Raw genomic sequence first — 22,543 nt, 5'->3', positions numbered from 1 at the left:
AGTGGTCCACAAATTAGAAGCACTAGTATCTTCTGGAAACTTGTTAGAAATGTTGAATCTCAGGCCCTATTCCAGAGCTACTCACCAGAATCTGCATTTTAACATGATCCACAGGTAATTTGCATGCACGATAAAGCTTAAGCATTGGTCTCAGGCAAGTTATTGGTCTCAGGTTCCTCTTCTGTCAAATAGAAGTGATAATCCCGACTTTGCAGGACTATGTGAAGATTCTTGGTGGTTTACTTCATAGACCTAATAGTTGGGATTTTAATAGACAGTAGCTATTATTTAAGAAGGTAATGTATGATCCTATCTTGTTTCTCAAATTCCTCATATCAGTGAGATCATATAATTGTCTCTGATTGCCTTATTTCACTTAGCATAATACTCTCTAGTTCCATCCACAACGTGGGGAAGGGAGGGAAAAATGAAACAAGATGAAACCAGAGAGGGAGACAAACCATAAGAGACTCTTAATCTCAGGAAACAAACTGAGGGTTGCTGGAATGGAGGGGGGTGGGAGGGATGGGGTGGCTGGGCGATGGACATTGGGGAAGGTATGTGCTATGGTGAGTGCTGTGAATTGTATAAGACTGATGAATCACAGACCTGTACCCCTGAAACAAATAATACATAAAAAAAAAAAAAAGGCAATGTGAGAGTGGGCTTTAGGATAGAATAGAGTATAAACTCTGGTTCTGTCACTTATGAGCTCTGTGATCTTAATCAACTCCCTTAACATGATGTTGGGTCTTCGTTTTTTTTAAGATTTATTTATTTGAGAGAGAGAGAGAATGCAAGTGGAGGGAGGGGCAGAAGGAGAGGGAGAGAGAATCCTCAAGCAGTCTCCCCGCTGAGTGTAGAGTGCAGAGCCCTACGCAGGGCTTGATCCCAGGACCCTGAGATCATGACCTGAGCGGAAATCAAGAGTCAGATACTTAACCAACTGAGCCCCCCAGGTGCCCCTCGAGGCTGAGTTTTCTTACTCTAAAGTGGGGCTAATACCTATCTTCCATTGTTGTTGTGTGGACAGGGTGTGGCACACAGGAGGTATTAAATAATGGTAGCCATATGCACACACTCGCGTGCGCGCACACACACACACCCCTTCTTGGCTGGGCCACCTCAGAGTAACAAATCATGCTAAGCTGCCTTGTTAATTCACATGGCTTTCTATCCCAAACCGAAGTGTTATTTCCTGTGGCTCCATTCTACATTTCACAAGCAGAACTTAAGGACAGCAAAAACGTTTATTTGAAAAAATTACTATGTATTGAAAATATACATTAGAAATTATTACATACTTCCATAGCATTCCCCTCCCCCACCACAAAAGTAGAAATATCCGCTTGCTATGCTAATGCCATAGGTAAAGTCAAACAAAAAGGAAAACACCATCAGCCCCCTTTCCCCATACATTAGAGTCAGGGGAAAGAGGTCAACTCCTATCTACCAATCAGTAGGAATTTAACAAGTCCCAGTCTTCCACAGCAAGACACACATATTTCTGCTTTGAAGACTGCGAAGAGTTGCTCTGTTCCTTCTCTGGCTCTTCAAAAGCTCTCTTCTTGCTCTTCTTTGACTCCTGGCTTGAGATAGCTTCGCGCTTTAACAATGGCCCATGGCAGTCTGGAGCTTCCTCTTTATAGAACTGGAGCTTCTCAGAAGAGTTCCCGTGGGTGTCTGCCAGGGGACACTTCACAGGGGCTTCGGCTCGAGCCCGCGTGCCATCTGCAAGAGTGACAGAAGGGAGGGGCAATGAGTCAACCACGCTGGGGTGCTAATGCCTTTGCCCGAGTCCTAAGTTGATACGAGGGAGACGGCAAAGGCCCGAACAGGGAGAGGCTTGGATTCATCTTATTCTCTTCTGAATGCCCTATTGAGTAACAGTGGTATATGCACTAGCGTAGGCTGAAGGCATGTACTCACATAGGAGTGTGACAGATTTGGATTCAAATCCCAGATCTGCCATTTTCTGGATAAGTGGCTTTGGGCAAGAAACTGAGATTCAGTTTTCTCATCTTTATAAGGATATAAAACCGATTTTGTAAGTGTGATGTGAAGATAAATGAGGTAACGTGTAAAGTGCTCAGCACAATGTTTGGCACATAATAAAAAGCTCAGAAAATGTTACCTATATTATTCAAAATCGGGACTTTGTCTTTTAAACAAGAGCTACATTTGGGGCACAACCCTAGCAAATGATACCACTTTATTCTATAGTTTTTGGTATGCCCTGTATTTATTTTGCTACCTTTATTTTTCCTTCATTTTGATTTTATTGCTACCTCCTTTAAAAAATTATGTAAAATATACATAAATTTACCACTGTAATCATTTTTAAGCATATAGCTCCGTGGCACTGCTGTTGTGCAAACACCACCACCTTTCTCTAGAACTTTCACTTCATGCAAAATGGAAACACTGTACCTGTTAAATGGTAACTCCTTTTCCCCTCCCCTCAGTCCCTGACACCCACCACTCTATTTTCTGTCTCTGCAAACTTGACTATTTTAGGAAACTCTTATAAGAAGAATCACAAAACATGTTTCTTTTTGACTGGCTTATTTCACTTAGCGTAATTTCTTCAAATTTTATCCACGTTATAACACTATGTCAAAACTTCCTTCTCTCGCTCTTAAAATTTTATTTATTTGATAGAGAGAGAGCGAGCCGCACAAGCAGGGGGAGCTACAGGCAGAGGGTGAGGGAAAAGCAGGCTCCCTGCTAAGCAAGGAGCCCGATGCGGGGCTCGATCCCAGGACCCTGGGATCATGACCTGAGCTGAAGGCAGAAGCTCAACCAACTGAGCCACCCAGGCACCCCAAAATTATCTTCCTTCTTAAGGCTGAATATTCCATTGTATGGAAATACTACATGTTGTTCATCCATCCATATTTTTATTTTTTTAAAGATTTTATTTTTATCTAATCTCTACACCCAACCTGGGACTCAAACTCACAACCCCGAGATCAAGAATTGCATGCTATGCTGAGCCAGCCAGGCACCACTATCCATTCATCTTTTGATGGACACCTGAGATAGAAATCTTTTGGATAGACTTAATTCCTTTTTAATGTTCTGTACTCTATCTACTTTTGTGCCACTACAAATCTTTTTTGGGACAGGATGGGAGATACATACATTTAACTATTTTCCTGGTGCTCAAAGCCAAGTGTGAATTTACACTGTCACATGTTGAGGGAATACAAGTCTTGATGATCTATTTAAGTCAATACTATCATAATTACTTTTCCCACTGGGTGAAAATGGGCTGACTGCTTTAAGGGTGCAAATAACCTAACAGCAAAAATTCCAAAGAAAAGGGAATTTCTCACAGAAGTGCTGAGCTGCTGTTCGAGGCTCCCCGGTTTCTCGTGGCTTCACAGCTTCTGAAGTCACACGTTCCCACTGCAGAACAATCTAAAATGTATTTGGAAAGATCTGAATCTGAACAAAATCTCAAGCTTTTAACCGCAAGCTTTCCTTATTCCCTTAGCTTCCTTTCCATAAACACAAATCCTTAACGGTAATCTTACTTCAGATGACAGGTGATGGTAAGAGTAACCAAGTCAAGCCTGGATTTTCTGTTTTAATGCAGGAGTTGATCAGAATACAAACACGTTGGATATATGTATTTGTATGACTCGGGAAAAATCTATAAAGCTGATCCCCTATTTTCATCTCTATTGCAAGCTAGAAAAAAGTATATATCCTTAAATAATAAAATGTAAAACCTTAGTCATAATACTTTTCACACATTCTTAGACTCACTTTCATGCCTTAAAATATACCAAATATAATTCAACTCTTGTATGTGTGTAAAATGCCCACGTTTCCATGTTCTCATGACATTTCATGATCAGCTTCCATTTTCTAAAACTGTTACAAATGTATTTTTATTGTAAGCTACTACAAATTCTTTTGGAAATTTGGCTGAGTATAAACTATATGTAAAAAAGAAAGTGATTATTTCACAAATACCAGAAAGTGATTATTTCACAAATACCACAAGTAATAACTTTTAACTTAATATTTCTCATTATAGTATACAATAAAATGATCAAAAGAAAGTCAATGAAAACACTTCAGGACACGGAGACGGGACAACACAGAATGTAAGAATACAGTTCCAGACTTAGCGCCACCACCTACTAGCCAGGGTATCCTTGGCAAGTGATTTAATTTTTTAGGCTCAATATTTTCATCTGTAAAACAGTAGTAATAATAGTACACAGCCTCCCCAGGCTGCTGTGAGGATTAAATGAGGGGGTTAGCAGTGTCTGGCACACAGAAAGCACCCAGTAAATACTAGGTGTCACCCCTTCTTTGATACTTCCCTGACTATGGGGAATGGGTCAGATCAGAGGATGCCAGCATAAACCAAACCTGGTGACTCAGTGGGCAGTATGGAAAACAGTCCTTCCACTAACAGAAATAAGAATGTCAATAGGAAGAAGAGCTGCTTGGGGAGAGAGAAGAGGAAAATAAGCTTGGTTCTGGCCACACTGAATCTGCGGCACCCGGTACAGATTTATGGACAGTACTTAGGAATGGGTCTGATGTGTCAGAGAAGGTAAAATCCTCCCCACAGGGACAGTTAAGGCTCTAAGAACAGTTAAGATCACCAGGAGAGACAAGACAGAAGAGGAGAGGAGGAAGTGAGGAATCAGCAGGGCCTGGAGGAAGAAGTGAGAGGGGAATAAGGAGAAAGGCCAGGAGGGGAAAGCGTAAGGCGGGCGGTGTTCATACCAGCAGTGCAGAAAAGCCCAGGAAGATGGAGAATGAGGTCACACACCACCTTCAAGAAAACACCCACCGTAGAGCCGTGGAGGCCAGACCTAGATTACGAGGGATTAAGAACTGAGTGGGCAGTGAGGAGGTGGGCAAGATCCTAGAAACCACTTCATAGCTGCACGGGGGGACAAAGAACTATTAGAAACAGTAAGTCATGTTTATACACAGAAAGCAAGCAGCCAACAAAGTGTGAGACTGAAGACTGAAGGGTGAGGCAGTGGAGGGAGGGAAATCATTATGAGCGAAATACCCAGAGAGAGCCGGAGATCTCAGAGCGAAATATCCCAGAGAGAGCCGGAGATCTCATAGCGAAATATCCCAGAGAGAGCCGGAGATCTCAGAGCGAAATACCCAGAGAGAGCCGGAGATCTCAGAGCGAAATATCCCAGAGAGAGCTGGAGATCTCAGAGCGAAATACCCAGAGAGAGCTGGAGATCTCAGAGCGAAATACCGAGAGAGAGCTGGAGATCTCAGCGAAATACCCAGAGAGAGTTGGAGATCTCGGAGACTGTAACCGAAAAACAAAAACTCAAGTGCTCATCCCCGGAATAAAGTGGCACACCTGACCCTTAGGATAGGGGGAAGTAGGAGATGGTTGAATAAATGGAGACATTCTGAGAAAAGATAGGGAAGTAAGGGGACTCATGGTAGTTGTCCTCATTTTCCTGTGTCACCTGCAGAGAGCGGGGCAGGAGGAGACTGGAGTCAGCCCGAAACATTTCAATAGGGGATCAGCAAGAGATGGGGAAAATGCTGCGGCCACGCTCTAGGGGCCTGCGCAGGCTGTATGGTATGAAGCTGCACATATGAAGGAGCCCCATCAACTTACAGGCACACTTCGGAGATTGGCTTTATTACGCTTAGCAGATACTGTGTTTTTTTTTACGAATGGAAGGTTTGTGGCGACCCTGTGTAAAGCGAGTCTATGGGCAACATTTTTTTAATAGCAGTTGCTCACTGCATGCCTGTGTGTCACATTTTGGTAATGTTCATAACATTTCAAATTTTTTCATTATTATTATATGTGTTACAGTCATTAGTGATAACTCACTGAAAGCTAAGGTGATGGCTAACGTTTTTAGCAATAAGATATTTTTAATTAATGTGAGTACATTATTTTTTTAGACATAAAGTTATTATATACCTAATGGACTACAGTATACACAGAAATTTAATATGCACTGGGAAACCAAAAGATTCGCTTCACTTGCTTTTATTGCAGTATTTGTTATTTTTTTAAAAGATTTATTTATTTATCTGAGAAAGAGAAAGAGGGCGTGGTGGGGAGGGGCAGAGGGAAAGAAAGAATCTCAAGCACTGACTCCCCACTGAGCACAGAGCCCAATGTGGGGGCTCAATCCCATGACCCTGAGATCACGACCTGAGCCAAAATCAAGAGTCAGTCACTTAACAGACTGAGCCACCAAGGCACCCCGCAATATTTGCTTTATTACAAAATTCGCTTCACTGAGGTGGTCTGGAACCAGACCCACCATATCTCCATGGTACACCTGTACTTTCAGGCCAGGTTGCTAGGTATTTTACTTCATCCTTACTAAGCTCTGTAAGAGAGATCCTGGTTTCTGCATTTTACAGATGAAGAAACAGCAACTCAAAGTTGCCTTAAGTCATATAGCTATTGGGTTGTCCAGCCAGGATCCCAAACCCATGTCTCCTTAACTCCATAGCCTATGCTCATTCCACCATGTCACCTGCTACCAAACTTCATCAAGCCTTTGTATGACCATCCCACACCTGCCACTGCATATATGTAGGATTCATCCAACGCTACAAACTGTTATAACAATTTCAGGATGCATTTTGTGGACAAACATCAAAGTGCTCCTGAAATACTGACTCACCCCTTCTTGATTACTTATAGGGAGGTGATGCTACAATTAGGCACTTGGATAGGTCCACCATCATACAGTACAGTGGAACCAAGGAGGAATCCAGAACGAAACAGTTTGGTGGGTCTTCTAGAAACATTAAAGTGTCTGAAGAAGAAAGGCACCAGCCACAGACAAGCTGCCATCTACTGGTGCCCTACTACTTGGTTACCTTCTGATTTCCTACTTAAGTCTATACTAAGTTGAGGAAAACCACCAAGAAGACAAGGGAGAGCCAGAGGAAAGTCAGCCAAAAAGTTGAAAACGGGAGGGTTCACTCAGTGAGAGGACAAAAAAGAACTAAAGTTCTAAGAGGTAAGAAATTTGCCCAAACTAAGGGGAAGAGTCAGATTTGGACCCTTATCGGTGGGACTTATTCTTTTTCCAGCATCTACATGCTGCTAAGAGAATATGTCCTTCTGCAGTTGGACATACTGCTTTTTTGCATAGCAAGCCAGAATTCGCTTATTTTCTGAGTTGTTTATAAGATGGCACTTTCTCCTAGGGTGAATAAGGATGAAGCACAAACTAGTGATCAGAGTATGAGATCTAAGGACTGGCATATGACACCTTAAGTAGCTGGGTTAGGTATGGGCCATCAGTGTCTCCGATTTGACGTGAAGATGGTAATTCAGCCAGACTACCCGGAAGATTAAGGTTTGTTCGAAGTGTTGACTACAGCAGTTGGTGATTTAAAGTGAAAAGCCATATGCACTGTGAGAGAGAAAAATCTGCAGTACCTGGTCAGCCCAGCCCTCTGTCTTACAGTTACTGTGATCAAATTCCTTCAAAGGCACTTTGGAGTGGACAAGGCCTATGTGGGTCTGGAGCTTGTGTTTGACGGCTTTGACATCCTATGAGGGAAAGAACAAGAATGCACACACATCTCGTCAATTCTTGCTTGCTTTCAGTAGGAAATAAACACCACCACAAATACCAGTCCTTTCTAAACACAAATTAGCAGGAGCAAAGAATATCTAATTGTGAGTCTGGAGAAATAAGAGAAGGGAGCAAATGTCTTACCTTGAGTCCTGTCCCAGAAATATCTAAGCAGTTTAGTTTTCTAAAAGAGAAGAGGTATCCAATTCCTGCATCTGTGATCTCAGGGTTACCTAGATGTCAAAAACATAGGCTGTATAACAGTATACAGTAGAGCTACTGCTAAAATCCAACAAGCTCAGAAAAAAGGCCAAACAATGATAAAATATAAAGTACTGAGTGAGCAAACTTTTCAGAGAAAACTAATATAAGAATCTTATCTTCATCTGGTCTGTAATATGGAACAGCCACACTAGATGACCCTTAAGATCTTTATATAAAGCTCTAACTTTCCATCAAGAACTAATGATGTAATGTATGGTGATTAACATAACAATAAAAAATTAAAAAAAAAAAAAAGCTCTAACTTTCTAGGAGGTGGGGATTAGCAGAAAAATAAACCAGGAAGTTATCCCAAAGAGTTTAATTTGGAGCCTTATGAAAACAGCATACATAAATATGTATTAAAATGGTTTACTGGACTTTGCCCATGGCTATTCCACCTCCAAAGTAAAAATAGTTTAAAAAGATTTTCAAAGGTATTTAGACAGAGACTATTACTACTCTTACTAACTTGTACTGTTTTCAGAAATCTTTCATACATATTACCTTCTCAAATCAAAGAGTACTACATTTAGCACTGAGTCCTCAAAGCCATGAGTAAAATGCACCTGGCACATTCTAGATGCTCAAAAAATACTTGCTGAATAAATACACTTTCCTGGAAGGGAGGCTGGACATTCACTACTGTCTTCATTTTACAGAAGTCGAGGCTCAGAGAGGTTAAATAACTTGCTCAAGGGTACACAGCTGTTTAAAAAAAAGTAGCAGACCAAGGAATGTCCTCTGACCTTAAACCCCTGTTCCTTTCATTCTTTTGACACCATACCATCCTGCCATATATTGAATGGGTGCTCAAGTTAAATTGTCAATGATCTCTAGCAACTTTCTACCACTGAAGTCAACATCTGATTAATCCTGAGTAAGTTATCACACTGTGAATTCATCCAGATTTTCATCAAGCAAGTATTGATTAAAAGACTTAGCTGACAGACACTATGGAACAGCAACTCAAAGAAAGTAAAGGTGAGCCAAATGTCCCTTATATATGCCACGAGTATGATGAAAGGCTGCCCTGTCTGCACACCGTGAGTGGCCCAGATGAAATGTGGCAAGGCTTTTCCTACCCTAAAGAGGTGGCAGCATACAAGGAAAGGTATGTGATCAGGAGTCAAGAGCCTCTGGATTTACTCCTCTTCTGCCACTAATTGGCTGTGGCACCTAGGAAAGTCATCACCCTTAATCTTATCACCTCTAAAATGATGGGGAAGGGGAAGAACTAGGTGATTTCTAAAGCCATTCTTCCAACATTAAGAACTGTAATTTAGAATGAAACTTACAAGATAAGTCTAATAATGTGAGATTTTCAAGGCCCCTTTTCATCACTCGAACTGGTGCTGTCATTTTCCGTACGCCGGCATCAGATAGACAATTATCTTTCAGGTGGAGCTGAGTTACACTAGGGAAACAAAGTCCAGAAGTAAATCACGTAGAATTTGAGAAAGCCTACGTACGAGAACAGGCTTTCATAAATTTCATCTAAAAATACAAAATATCTTCTACATCCTGCTATTTCACACCCAATGCATTTAACAGTTATAAACCTTTTGGCGCTATTTACTAACGGAGGGTTAACTGAGGGATCAAAGTGTCATGTAGTACTAATCTCAGATGGCAGAGGGCACTAAGGGTATATGGTCAAATGAGGTAAACAGGGACTTCATTAAGGGGATAAATATACCTTGCTTAACACAAAAGCTGCATTCATGACAAATCCTATGTGAAAACCAGAAACACTCTAAATATGTCAGGAAAGTCTACTAAAGAGCTCCTATGAGAATTCTTTTTGCAAAGCAAACAATCCTCTAAATTTAACTAGCTTTATAAATCTAGATTTTCAGATAGATTTTTAGGTATACCCATAATCCAATCCAACCAGCTAACCTGAAATTAGTGTATTAACCTGCCACTATCCCACACACAAGACATCTAAAATTTTACTAAACCTCACACAAAAATACCTTTGTATGGGGCAGTGTGTAGGTGTCGCTCTCTGAGGCAGGCCCCAGGAAGCTGGTTAGACTCAAGTTTGTCATGCTGTTATGCTTCTGGCTGTTTATGAAACCACAAAGGAATCTGTCTGGCCTCCTGTCTGCTGGCCAGACTGAGCAACTGGAGATCAGTTGGACTATTTGTGAATGGGTGATTTCTTTAAATTATGGTTCTTGAAAAGAATTAGGTGGTCTTTAATAGTTTACTTTTTAAAATAATTTATAGTTCATTGATAGTTAAAATAGAAAAGAACGATTATAGACAACTATGTAAGTATTTCTTGTTAGAATAAACTAGGACTGGACAAACTAAGGGCAAAAGCATTTTCACCCCAGGTAGTTTCATGTATTACATGTTGAAATAAAGGTTATTTAGAAAATGAACCAACTGACTTACTTTCCTAAGAACTGTTCAATCTATGTTGCTTGTGCCCAGTAAAGGAGACTGAAAATGTTTTAGGAAATAAAAAAAATTAGCAAACACACACAGGACTGGAAAGTAATCAGCACTCTTCAAGATGATCCCACTGGATCATCCTTTAAAAACAAAACACAACAATTCATCTACAAGTGGTGGCAGGTCAGTACCTAGAAAGGGCCTCATTGGTGAGATGTTCTAGAAGTTCATGCTCATCTCCAAGCTTGCAACAGGAAAGATCCAGGCAGGTCAGCTCCCGGAAAGACTTAATTTCCTCAAGTTTTTCTGAAATCACCAGATATCTGTGGGGCATGGAGAGCAATCAATAGCTTTTCTTTTCCTTCTTTTAAAACATTATCATTTGTGGCTTTGTGATATAGTCAACATTCCATCAGGACAAGGAACTATGTAATAAGCAGACTTCACCAATTTCTATGTGGGGATAGGTTGAATTTTTTAATCAGTGAATGCCTTGAGTCTTTTTACATGATGGTGGAGTAAAAACTTTTAAATAAAAATATACACGCAAAAGCAAGACACAAGAGAAAACATCTGCTTTGTCAGAAGACAAACCTTGGTGTTGAGACATTATGGGAGAATTTCCAAATTTTAGGATTCTCAAAAATTTAATCATTCATTCTTTTGAAAAAAAATTTTTTTAAAGATTTTATTTATTTGAGAGCGAGAGAGACAGAGCAGGGGGAGGGGAGAAAGAGGGAGAGGGAGAAGCAGACTTCCCGCTGAGCAGGGAGCCCGATGGGGGGCTCAATCCTAGGACCCCAGGATCAGCACCTGAGCCGAAGGCAGACGCTTAACCGACTGAGCCACCCAGGCGCCCCTTGAAGTTCCCTTTTATCTTACACTCTACTGGTTTGAAAACTGGAACAGAGCCTGGAACTCTGGGCTCTAATCTCTACACATCCCCAAGAATATACCAAGAGCTATTTGGCAGATCACGTTTATCATTTCTATTCAAACACATGTTTCAGTAGCTGCCCAATCCACTGTGCCTGTTAACTTTACTCCGAAAGTACATGCAGTATGACAGATTACAGGGACTCCGTCTCATCTAGACGGTTAAGACAAAACCTGTGAGCACAAACAATTTAATTACACTGGAGCACCTTGCCAAACTGTTATCAGGAAGTATCAGGGAGGCCTCTGGAGAGGAAAGGGAGATCAAAAGGGCATTCCACATCCCAGGCTGGGGCCTCCACCCTGCTTTCTAGTTGTTCATCTATTTCAGATGATGTCAGTGAGAAAAAAATGAAAAGTGATTAGGTGTGACAGGAAATAGAGAGAGGATCCTAAGAGAACAGGAAAACTGACTTGTGGCAAGAGCATGCCTTTCTCATCCACTTTCCTCATAGGTATCTAGAAGTTTCTACCCCAAAATGGTATGCTAGGATCTGTGAAGTTACACTTAAAAGTGTTCACTTCTCTCTTTGTCAGTAGGGTCATAATTACCAAAAACAAGATGGAATAATATGAGGGCAAGATGGAAGTTAGATTTCTTTTCTTCCTATTGCCAAAGTAAGATGTACTAAAGCTGACTGCTGGCCTGACTGCTAGGTACAGATGGCCTGGGGCATTGATATCCTCTCTAAGCTGTCTGGTGACAGAGCTCAGCTGGGTACACAATTGAGCCTTATTTACTCAGACGCATTTTAATTGCACTGTAAATAAAGCTGCTGTTTTCCATCTTCCAATCACAGAATTGAAGTGGGTTAATGGGGATTTGGGGGATTACGGGCAATCAGAGAAAGGAAAACACACATCCTTTGATCAATTAACCAAAAGATTTTCAGTAATTCTGAAACAAGGGTTATCTGCGAAGGACATAACAATGTATAATGTGATTAACAACCATTACAAAAATCAAGGCTGAGAAACCAACATGCAAAGCCACAGACACTACTAGACGCTTATCTAGGACATGATCAAAGCTCTAGGGTCTTGCTCAACACTGGTCTTCCAATTTGTCCCTTAACGAGTTCAGAATAGTGTAATGGAGAAGCAACAGAAAAAACACAGACAAATTTTAGTGTCAGATACAACTAAGTTTGGATTGTAACAACCCTAATCACTTGGGTGACTGTGAAGTTACTTAACCTCTCTGATCCTCAATTTCTCCAGCTGAAAACGGGGCAAATGATTACTTCGTTTGAGGATTACTAAGAAAACTATAAACAATATTCCAAAAGTACAGGCATCTGATAGAACCTCATTTCATGGTAGTTACTTTAATCACTTCATTACACAGGGTGGCATTTAAGGAAAACATACTTGCCTTCCAGTACCACTAGCTGGATTACAAATCACTGGGCTTTCAACACAGGAAGGAAATAGTTTTTATAGAGCTGGAACCTGGTTGCAAAAACACTGGCTTCTCCTTCCGACAAGCAGCTTTGTGACCTACCCTAACACAGTAAGTGTCCCAACCTCCCCAATTATCTTATTTTCAATAATTTTCTCAATCTCTTTCCCTTTGGTCTGAACCCCTTTGTGCTGGTGAAACCTTTGCTGTTACAGCACCAGCCCTGGATTATAAACGCAAACCCAAACCTCCTGTCCTCGCCCTATTTTCCTCTGGGGATTCAAGAGGAGAAGGGAAGTTTGGGATCACAGTTGAAAATTTTCTTTTTTTTTTTAAGATTTTATTTTTAAGTAATCTTTATGCCCAATGTGGGGCTCAAAGTCATGACCCCGAGATCAAGAGTCCCATGCTCTTCCGACTGAGCCAGCCAGGGGCCCCCACAATTGAAAATCTTAACCTTGTATCTGAACAAGACACCAAAGTTTAGAACTGTTGCAATAAAATATGAGCCAAAAGATCACATTAAAAATGTTTCTATTTTTGTTTATAAAATACACATCCCTTATAGAAAAAAATTAAGAAAATGTGAAAAATTATAAAGAGAATTAAAACAAATTATGCAACCTCATTATCTAGATTACATTTTGAAATATTTCTTTTCTTTCTATATTTGTAATACATATAAAAATGCCTAATTTTTTTAAAAAATTGGATCATATAGTGTATGCAATTTTAATCCTTTTAAATGTGTTATATATGAACATTTCACACCATTTTAAATGATCTTTCAATATTACCTTAATAGCTATATTTCACCATATGAATGTACCGTAATTGGCTTAACTCATCTATTGTTGGATATTCAGCTTTCAGGTTTTCCCTATTACAGTGTTATAATGAACACCCTTATATGAAAGTATTTGTTCCATGTCTGAGTATTACATTAAAAATTAGAATAGGGACATCTGGGTGGCTCAGTTGGGTTAAGCACCAGCCTTCGGCTTGGGTTGTGATCCCAGGGTCCTGGGATCGAGTCCCGCATCAGGCTCCTTGCTCAGCAGGAAGCCTGCTTCTCCCTCTGCCTGCTCTGCCTGCTTGTGATCTCTGACAAATAAATAAATTAAAAAAAAAATTAGGATAGATTCCCAATAGATGGAATTAATGGGTCAAATGGTATGGATATTTTTAAGGCTCTTGATACATGTAGCTAAGCTGCTTTCCAGAATTGCTACTAATTTATGTGCTTGTCAAACGTGAATCAAAGTGTGCTATTCAGTTCCAATCTGACCACTGGAGTGGTATATAGACATCACAAATGAATAAAAAGCATTTTCACTATGAGAAATACTTAAGCTAGAATGGTAGATGGGGGGTAAAAAAACAGAATACAAGTTGTACATGGAGTATATTCCCAAATGTATAAAGATGTGTGTGTGTGCATATGTATATATATATATGTATGTATATAAGATTTTATTTATTTATTTGACAGAGAGGGAACACAAGCAGGGGGAGTGGGAGAGGAAGAAGCAGGCTTCTCGCTAAGCAGGGAGCCCGATGTGGGGCTCGATCCCAGGACCCTGGGATCATGACCTGAGCCGAAGGTAGACGCTTAACAACTGAGCCACCCAGGCGCCCCTAAAGATATATATTTGAAAATGATTATCATGAATAGTGGAACTATGAATTTCTTAAAATTACAGCTTTATATATTTCCCAAATATGTACTGCCTTTATAATTTTAAAACAAGACATCATAATCCTACTTTTGTTTTATTTTTTCTACAGTGAACATAAATAACTTGAAACAAAACATGAAGGACTTTCCTCATCCCCCATGGCAACAGTTTCATCAATGAAAATGTATTTTAAATATATGTGCTACAATGAAATATTGCTTGACTTTTTCATTTAGGCAAGGTAATTCTTTTTTCTACCGTAAGCAGCCCCAAGCTCAGCCATGACTAACCACAGCAGAGACACAGAGTTTTTAAGAGGTACCTGCTCAGTTTCTAAGTCCACGGCTATGCTCCTATCTGCATGTATTTATGCCTTGTCTTTTTAAAGTACGATGTTTGGACTGGGGCGAAACCATGAATTCTATGAGCCAATTAAATAAAGATTGCTTCTTTTTGGTTTTTTGAAGACCTTTTTTTATTGTATTTGAGAGAGAGGAAGAGAAAGAGAGCATGAGTGGGGGGAGGGACAGAAGGAGAGGGAGAAGCAGACTCCCCACTAAGCAAGGAGCCCAACGGCCAATACTAGTACCTGAAGATCATGACCTGAGTCGAAGGCAGACGTTTAACCGACTAAGTCACCCAGGTGCCCCTCTTGTTTTTTAAAGCGTATGAGTTTAGCTTATGCTTTCTGATATGCCTTTCTCCTCTTACATGCTATTTTTTTAGCCTTGTTTTAATGGTCATATTGATGGTACATCTTAATAGTAAGCTACCTTTCAAGTTTTCTAATCACAAAAAAAGTTCACCTAATGGCATACTACACAGTTATTCTTAAAATCTACAGGTATTGACGGCAAATGATTTTCAAAATATATAAAGGAAGGTGTGTAACAGTGTAAGCAGTGTGCTGCCACTTGTATAACAAAGGCGAGAGCTGTAGACGCATGTATGTGCATGAGATAACTCTGGAATGATACAAAAGAAATTGTGAACAGTAGCTGCCTCTGGAGAAATTTTGTGTTTGAATTATTTTCCATGGCAGTTTCTATTTTTAAATTTTCCACAGTTTTTTAAAGGTGTTTTTTTTTTTTTTAAGTAGGCTCCATGCCCAGAGTAGAGCCCAACATGGGGCTTGATCTGACAACCCTAAGATTAAGACCTGAGCTGAGATCAAGAGCTGGATGCTTAACCTATTGAGCCACCCAGGCACCTCTAAAGTTGTTTTTTTTTTTTAATTGGTAGATGCTTTAAAAGTCATTTTACATGATGGTGGAATAAAAACTTTATTTTTTAAGTGGATCCCAAAGCGGGGCTTGAACTCATGACCCCAAGATCAAGACCTGAGCTGAGGACAAGAGTCCAGGCTGCTCAACCAACTAAACCACCCAGGTGCCCCTAAAAACTTAAAAAGTATATGAGCAAAGGCAAGTCACAAGAGAAAATATATCTGCTCTGTTAGAAAACAGACCTTGGTGTTGGGACCTGTCAAAATGAGTCATGGGGAAGCCTCACTAAAATGGAAGTTGTGAGGTTTCAGCAGGGGGAGCCCTCACACCCTAGACCCAACAGGAAGAGCCCAGCTTGACCTTACATGGACTTGACCTTTCACGTGGATACTACTCTACCATTCCCAGCCAAAGGAAGAAACACTTTCCTCATCCCCATGGCAACAGCTTCATCAATGAAAAGCCACCACACTTTGAACTCCTAGTTTACTCCAATGGACTTTAAGTTTGTAACAACCTTCCCAACTTCCCTCTTTTCTCCTTAAAAAAGTATGCCTCTCCTTTGTTCCCCCAGACTTGCCTGTGGTTTTGCCATAGCTTGATTGTCCCAGCAATTCTCTTTTATTCCTGAATAAACCCATCTTCTGCTGGTAAAATAACTGGCAGTTTCTATTTTTAAAGTGAACAGACCTTATTTGAAAATTTCCAAACTTTAGGATACTTCAAATTTTAATCACTCTTTTAAAGTTGTTTATCTAATGCTCAATATCTAGAGGTCTGAAAATTGGAACAGGGCCCAGAACTCTGGTTACTAATCATCACATCCCCAAGAGCATACCAAGAGATATTTGGCAGATCATATCTTGTCATTTCTATTTTCTCATACTAGAAAAGTTGGTAGAAGAGTATTTTTTTTACTGGAGGAGTGGTGGCAATCAAAGCAGTGGCAAAATGGTTTCAAAATAAATCTGTGTTTTCTGATGGGGAGGAGATAGGGAGAAAGACAGTGATTTTTCTCAAAATGGCCTGCCACTTTATATTTGGGAGCGTTAAATTGAAGTGCTATTTGATGGGGGAAGCCCCCAAGCCCACTAAGCTCCAGAACTAGACAGAATACACCCCAAAAAAATACTCAATATCCTAATCAGAATACCCACCTGTTTCGCAAACACAGGGAGCAAAGTACCAGACTTCCATAGGCCTCTGTGAATTTCTGTAAAGCCCTGAGCCCCGCACCTGGCTCTGTAAATTTCTGTCTGGCTTCCGCAGCAGAGAACAGCTTTTCAGCAATCTGCTCAGGAAAGCCAATAAGGGAATCAATGTGATCAACATTGTCGGAGATAAAGCCCAGGACGAGGCTGAAGAGAGATTTGGCAGAGTACCGAAGATTCCCCTCCCGGGTATATGTGAAGATGAAATGATCAGTCTTCTCTTTCTGTGCAGTATCATCTTCCCTGTTCATGCAAAGCTCCACAGAGAAGCCTTTGGGAAATAGTCTGAAAGGCCTTGGCTTCTGCAGGCTACTCCTGACACCATCCAAGGCCAGATTGACCATGTGCAGCTGACCATTTTCTCGTACATAGATGGGTCCTGGGTCCAGGTGGTTTTCTGAGTTGAGGTAGTAAGACATTGCCTTGGTTGCAACTGTAAAGGCAAGGCACAAAGGAAGCAAATCCAATTAACATGCCATTTGTAACATGTAACTTCATCTTGCTGTGCCCAGAGCTTTATGAGACTACCAGGAAAGCCCTTTGGTCGGTTTGGGGAAACAAAGCTTCCCAGCTGCCTGTGAACTCTGACACAGCAGGTTGCCTCTACGGCCTTTATCTGGAATGCTGTCTCCTACTTTCCCCTTTTCTTTGTATCGGGTGCACTCCTCCTCATCTTTCAAAAGCCAGCTCAAATCTCATTTCTAAAGTTCACCCTGGGGAAGTTAACAGAAGCGCAAAGAGTCATCTACAAGGAAAGTCACGGCAGCACAGTTGATAATCACAAAACAACTGGAAACAACCTAAATGTCCAACAACAGGGGTGCTATTAAATCATTTATGATACATCCATACCATGGAATGTTATGCAGCCATTAAAATCATAAAATATTTATTAATTTACAAGTTACAAACAGTACATAAAGAATTTACTATTTCTGTTTTTAAAAACATAACTACGCACAGAACGAAGACCAGAAACTAGTAACTTCCTTGCTACCTTTGCACCTTTGACATCTTTGTTGACTCAGTGTTTTGCTACTGATTTATTTTCTGGGCCTGCGTTCCACTAGTTTGAGTTTCTTGAGGAGAGGGACCATTTTTAATTCATCCAGACTCCCTAACATGGTGCTCTGGCATATAACAGACCCTGAGTGGGTATTTGTGGAACTAAAGTCTACTCATTTGCTAAGCCTTGCATAGACCATCAGCAATAGGGTTTTTTGGATCTACAAAGAAAGACCTCCATCACAAGAGCTAAAAAAAAAAAAAAAAAAGCTATTCTACCCCTTGGAAACATCTATTAGGTCACTTTTGAAGTAAGGCAAAACACCAAAAACAGTGGGCATTTATGCAATCCTATGGGTGACATTTTGTGCTCAAGCATTAATTGGATAAAATATGTTTTCCTGAGAAACTGTGCGATCTCAAATTACACAAGAAATTGCTATGTTAAATGAAAGAATTTGATTATCATTTCCACAACAATTTAAAGAGTAGTGAGAGCTAAAATTCTATACATGTCAAATTGCTGCCATTATCTTTAAAAGACTCTGCCATTATCTTTAAAAGACTCACACTTTTAGAGTGAACTAACCCAGCTTCTTCTCATCAATGCAGGGCTGGGATATAGCTCTGATGCCATGTAAAAGTGTCAGCAAACAATCAAGTCAGTGATCAAAAATGCTGAGTCTCTGGAGGTCAAACAGGGATCCTGTTTGTGGGCATCAGTACGATCCCTCTTTCTCCCGAGGATAATTATATGTGTAAAAGTACATCAGAAAGAAGGGCCGTGCCTAGCCTGACAGCCTCACCCTCTCCTGCCCAGCTCCTTACACCCCACTCTTCGGCCGTGCCCCACGACCAAAGTAAGTTAGCGATGCTCTCTTGCCCCACCGGTCTTGGCCGATTCTGCTCCCTTTGGTTGCAACATCCTTCTCTGCTTTCCTGACCTAGTTAATCCTTATTCATCATTAAAACTCAGCTCAACCACCATCCCTCTCCTGGGAAATCTTCACTAACCCCTGCACCAGTGCATGCCTGTCTGGTTTTCCCAGAGCACCAGTTTCTCCTCTATATATAGCACTTAGCACTGTATGCTATGTTCACTTGCTAACGTTCCCAGAGCTGTGAGCTCTTTGAAGGTAAGACACTTACTTGACTTGAATCATCTCTTTTTCCCAGGCCCAACACAGTACCTAGTACTGAGTAAGCCCAAAACAGATACGTGCTGAACTGAACGACAGGAAGGGTGAGACCTCAAAGGGACAGACTGAGGGACCTCAGAGGCCTCTGAGCTGCAGGGCCTGCTGATACTGTTGCTAGGAGCCAGCTCCTCTTCTAGGCAACAGCTGCAGGCTCCTCCCCCACTTGCCAGACCCTTCTGCAGGTGGTAGAAGCAAAGCAAATGATGGGAAGATATTGCTGCTGGTGCTACCAGGGGAAAAAAACCTAAAACTCACACAAAAAATTCCTGTCATGGTGCCAGCTCTTATAACCCATACTCTTGCCAGTATTCAGAGACTGCTGCTAAGGAGATGCCTCACTTAATCTAAGCTCTTCTTCCAGCACCTAGCACCTGCAACCTCACAGACTTTAATCTTGATGAGGAGATAAAGCAGATGCCCTTAGTCTTTATCCCTGGTTGGACATTCAGAGCCCTACTCTACCCGTGGATCAGAAATTAGTCACCAGGCATGGCCCTAAAAAGGAATAACTTGATTGTAATAATAGAAAGGCAAACTCTATGAGGAGAACATATTATAATGGATCAGCACACCATAAGCTCCCTGACAATGAAACAGGGTCTGCCCATGCATATTACTCCTAACCCTCACCCCAATAGTGTGTTCCACAAACTTTGGGAGTCAAATGGACAAATGGATAAATGACCACTTCAGGTGAAAAATCAGAAAAGTTTGATTCCATCCAGCAGAGGGCACAAGCAGCCTGGGACCAGAGTAAGGACGCTAACCCAGGCTGCCCCAAATCCTGGCATCTTCTCTTTACATGGATCATTTTCAAAAAAGGCACAGTTCTGGCTATTTTTTCCTTCTAAATTCCTAATCAAATGCTAGTTGTCTTTCTAAATGATGAAGAAAAAAATCCGTATTTCCTGAAGAGTAAAATCCACATTATCTGTCCAGAAGCCCCAAGGCTCCTCTGCTCTTCAATGAAGGTACTTGAGGAACTAATAACCTTGGTTCAGGAAATCCTGGTAACCTTTGATTTCTACTACTAAATTTGTGCATCTCTCAATAAGAAGCTTCCCGAGAGTTTGTGAGATACTATAAAATGACCTAAGAATTAAATTAATGTTTAAACCTTGCAAGGTTAAGAACCATAAAGGCAAGAGAATTCCACATACAGCTTCTATACTTGGCTTTGCTTATGCCGGGCTGTTGTACACAGTGGTCTATTATAAATGGGCCCTCAAGCGACAGGGCCTGTTCTACACTATGGCAATAACCCCCTACAAACTAAAAAGTTAAAATAATTAGTATCTGCAAGAATGTCCAGTTTAGATCTGCATTAACTATATTTTATATTACATCAACAGAGTAACAGGGCATTCTGATGGTCTTCCAGCCTGTCTCCAGAGAGGCAGTTTTGTAAACCACACAACCCCACAGAAAAATATTACACAGTGCATGTTCTAGTATTCAGTCACCACAAATGATCCAAAGTTACCACAAAACATACCATTTCATCAAATGAACAAAATATAACCTTACTACATAAAGAACTCAGTTCTCTGTAGCCTCTTTCAATAAGAGGCAGTCTAAAATAATTGATAACTAAATATGACAACTTTTTAGATCTTGAAGCCAGTTTACCAAGCAAGAAGCAGGACCATCCCAATCAAGTGGACTGGAGGGAGGGAACCAGAGACAGAGGCCAGAGGATTAAAATTGTGAACCGAATCTATGGCTCTCTAATTTGAAGAGAAAAAGCACCAAACTTTAGTAGATAAACTAACAATCCCCTAAAAATAAATCACAGTAATGATGGTGGCGATGATAATGATACTGGGTGTGATAGCTACCATTTATTAAGCACCCAGCAGTTGCTAAGCATTGTGCTAGGTACTCAAAATTAAGTGATCTCAGGTAACCCTCAACAATCCTAAGAGGTCAGGATTGCCATTTAACAGGTAAAAAGGCTCAGAGAAGTAAAGTAACTTACTTAAGGAACAGAGCTACTAAGTGGCAGAGCCAGAATTCAATCTCAAGGCTGTATTACTCCAAAGCTCAAGCTCTTTCCACTGCATGATGCTGTCTCTCAAGAATAAAAATATGACGTCAGCCTTAAGGATTAAAAAAAGATGTTAAAAATTAATCTCACCCACCTGTTTGACCCTTCTGGTATTCACTGGCTTAAGTTGGGGGTGGGGGGGCAGGGAGGAGATAAAAAAAACAGTGGACATATGAGGAAAGAGCTGGTGGGAACAGAGCCAGGACAGAGCTACAATGAGGCCTCCCTTCCTCCCTCTGCCAGGGCAGAAATTACCCACATCCACACACCAGGAAAACATCTGTCAAGCCATGGCCTTCATCCCAAGGCTTCAGACACCCTTGGTTTATTTGAAAATGCAGCATTCTTGAGAAAATTTCTACACAAAAACTTGGACAGAAACTAGTTCCAAACCACCAATAACCAACTAACGATCTTACCTTGGTTGTTCTGAGTCACCACCATTATTCAATTTTCCACTCCTCTCATTTTTTTTCCCTACAGAGTGCACTTTCCTACCTGCCTTCTCACCCATACCCTCTCCTCCCCCAAAGCTCCAAAGGCCCCACCATACCCAGCTCCCTACTTCCCTCCAGGAGCATGCCAATCTCTCCTACATCCTGACACTCTTACAGTTCTTCTACCTGCCAACTCAAGAATTTTTAACATAAAACCCAATCTCTACACTCCAAATCCTAACTCCCCTCCTTCATCGAGTCCCAGCATCCCTGTCCCTACCTCTCACACCTCAGGCCCTTCTAATCCTACCAAGGCCCTTCTGAAATGAGGTTCCTGGCCCCAAACATGCAATTCCACCTCCACCTGCCTCTCCTTCCTTCCCTGCACGGTTCCACCCCCAGCGGTTCCACCCCTAGGCACTCTTCCTCTGTCCTTCACCAGTATTCTTCCCTTCCTCCCAGTCTCTGGAATTCTTAAGACTCCGATCTCCCCATTCCTTTTCTTGTCTTCTGTCTATAACCTTCAAAATCCCCTTCCTTCACTCCTCACGATGCCCAACTTCACAACCCACTGCCCCAACTTTTCTTCCCTACCCCCAAGACCCCACCCCTTCTCTTCCAATCCTAGATCCTCCCCTTCTTCCACTTCTCAAATCCCACTCCGTTTTCCCCTTCCTCAGCACTGCAATTCTCCATCCCTCCCTCAATTCCCACGGATACCCCTCCCCAAGCCCGCCTAAACTAACCCAGCTCCCTTCTCCCACCTTGCCCCCAAATACCCTACGCGGCACCCCGACCCCACCCTTAAACCCATCTCCCACACCCCTTTATCCTCATCCTCACATCTCTCACCCAAACCACACCCCAACCCCGTCCCTCCCGGTCTACCCCTCCCCCACTCCGCCCCTCCCTCACACCCCGCCCCCGCCCCCACTCGCAGCCCCGGGCGGCGTGAGCGGCCCAGCCCGCGGCCGCCACCTACCTGTGCCCCTGCCCGGGGCTGCGAGCGGCAGCTTCTCGGTGGCGGCTCCCTCCTCCCGCGGCGCGGCTGATGGGGGAAGCGGCACGGCGCCGCGGGCACAAAGCTAGGGAGGGTGGGACCGAGAGAGGTTGGGAGGAGGGAGGGGGCTGGGGGCGACCTGGCGCCGTGGGACCGCGGGGCTGGCGAG

General features: G+C 41.7%; 2 protein-coding genes across 5 annotated transcripts in view; one reads left to right on the top strand and one right to left on the bottom strand.

The window, feature by feature from the left end:
* The window catches only part of LDLRAD1 (low density lipoprotein receptor class A domain containing 1), a 27,375-nt gene extending 19,961 nt beyond the window's left edge, over positions 1-7,414 (top strand). Inside the window, exon 7 of the mRNA XM_027620373.2 lies at positions 6,680-7,414. Coding sequence (XP_027476174.1) covers positions 6,680-6,687 — 8 coding nt within the window. The 3' untranslated portion in view covers positions 6,688-7,414. The remainder of the gene's footprint in view (positions 1-6,679) is intronic.
* LRRC42 (leucine rich repeat containing 42) lies at positions 1,232-22,543 on the bottom strand. Of its 4 annotated transcripts, none has more exons than XM_027620368.1 (9): positions 22,357-22,543; positions 21,032-21,058; positions 16,633-17,119; positions 10,424-10,555; positions 9,125-9,243; positions 7,710-7,798; positions 7,427-7,540; positions 3,339-3,423; positions 1,232-1,731 (listed from the first exon to the last, which is right to left on the bottom strand). In XM_027620368.1, the coding sequence occupies exons 3-9, from the start codon at positions 17,103-17,105 to the stop codon at positions 1,457-1,459; spliced, it is 1,287 nt and encodes a 428-aa protein (XP_027476169.1). In that variant the 5' UTR covers positions 17,106-17,119; positions 21,032-21,058; positions 22,357-22,543; the 3' UTR covers positions 1,232-1,456. The 4 variants fall into 4 exon arrangements, with proteins under 4 accessions (XP_027476169.1, XP_027476168.1, XP_027476167.1 ...); XM_027620367.1 differs by lacking the exon at positions 21,032-21,058 and adding an exon at positions 20,869-20,989; XM_027620366.1 differs by lacking the exon at positions 21,032-21,058.

The sequence above is a fragment of the Zalophus californianus genome, chromosome 4 (genome assembly GCF_009762305.2).
Source record: "Zalophus californianus isolate mZalCal1 chromosome 4, mZalCal1.pri.v2, whole genome shotgun sequence".
Taxonomy (NCBI): Eukaryota; Metazoa; Chordata; class Mammalia; order Carnivora; family Otariidae; genus Zalophus; species Zalophus californianus.
This window is presented reverse-complemented; position numbering and strand designations above follow the sequence as displayed.

Coding starts and splice junctions, on each gene's coding strand:
- LRRC42 (XM_027620358.2), bottom strand. CDS start 21,381: ATGGTGGTGACTCAGAACAACCAAG. Junction 7,541..7,709: donor TTTCTGGGACAGGACTCAAG/GTAAGACATTTG, acceptor TTTCCCTCATAG/GATGTCAAAGCCGTCAAACA. Junction 3,424..7,426: donor CAGAGGGCTGGGCTGACCAG/GTACTGCAGATT, acceptor AATACATTTTAG/ATTGTTCTGCAGTGGGAACG.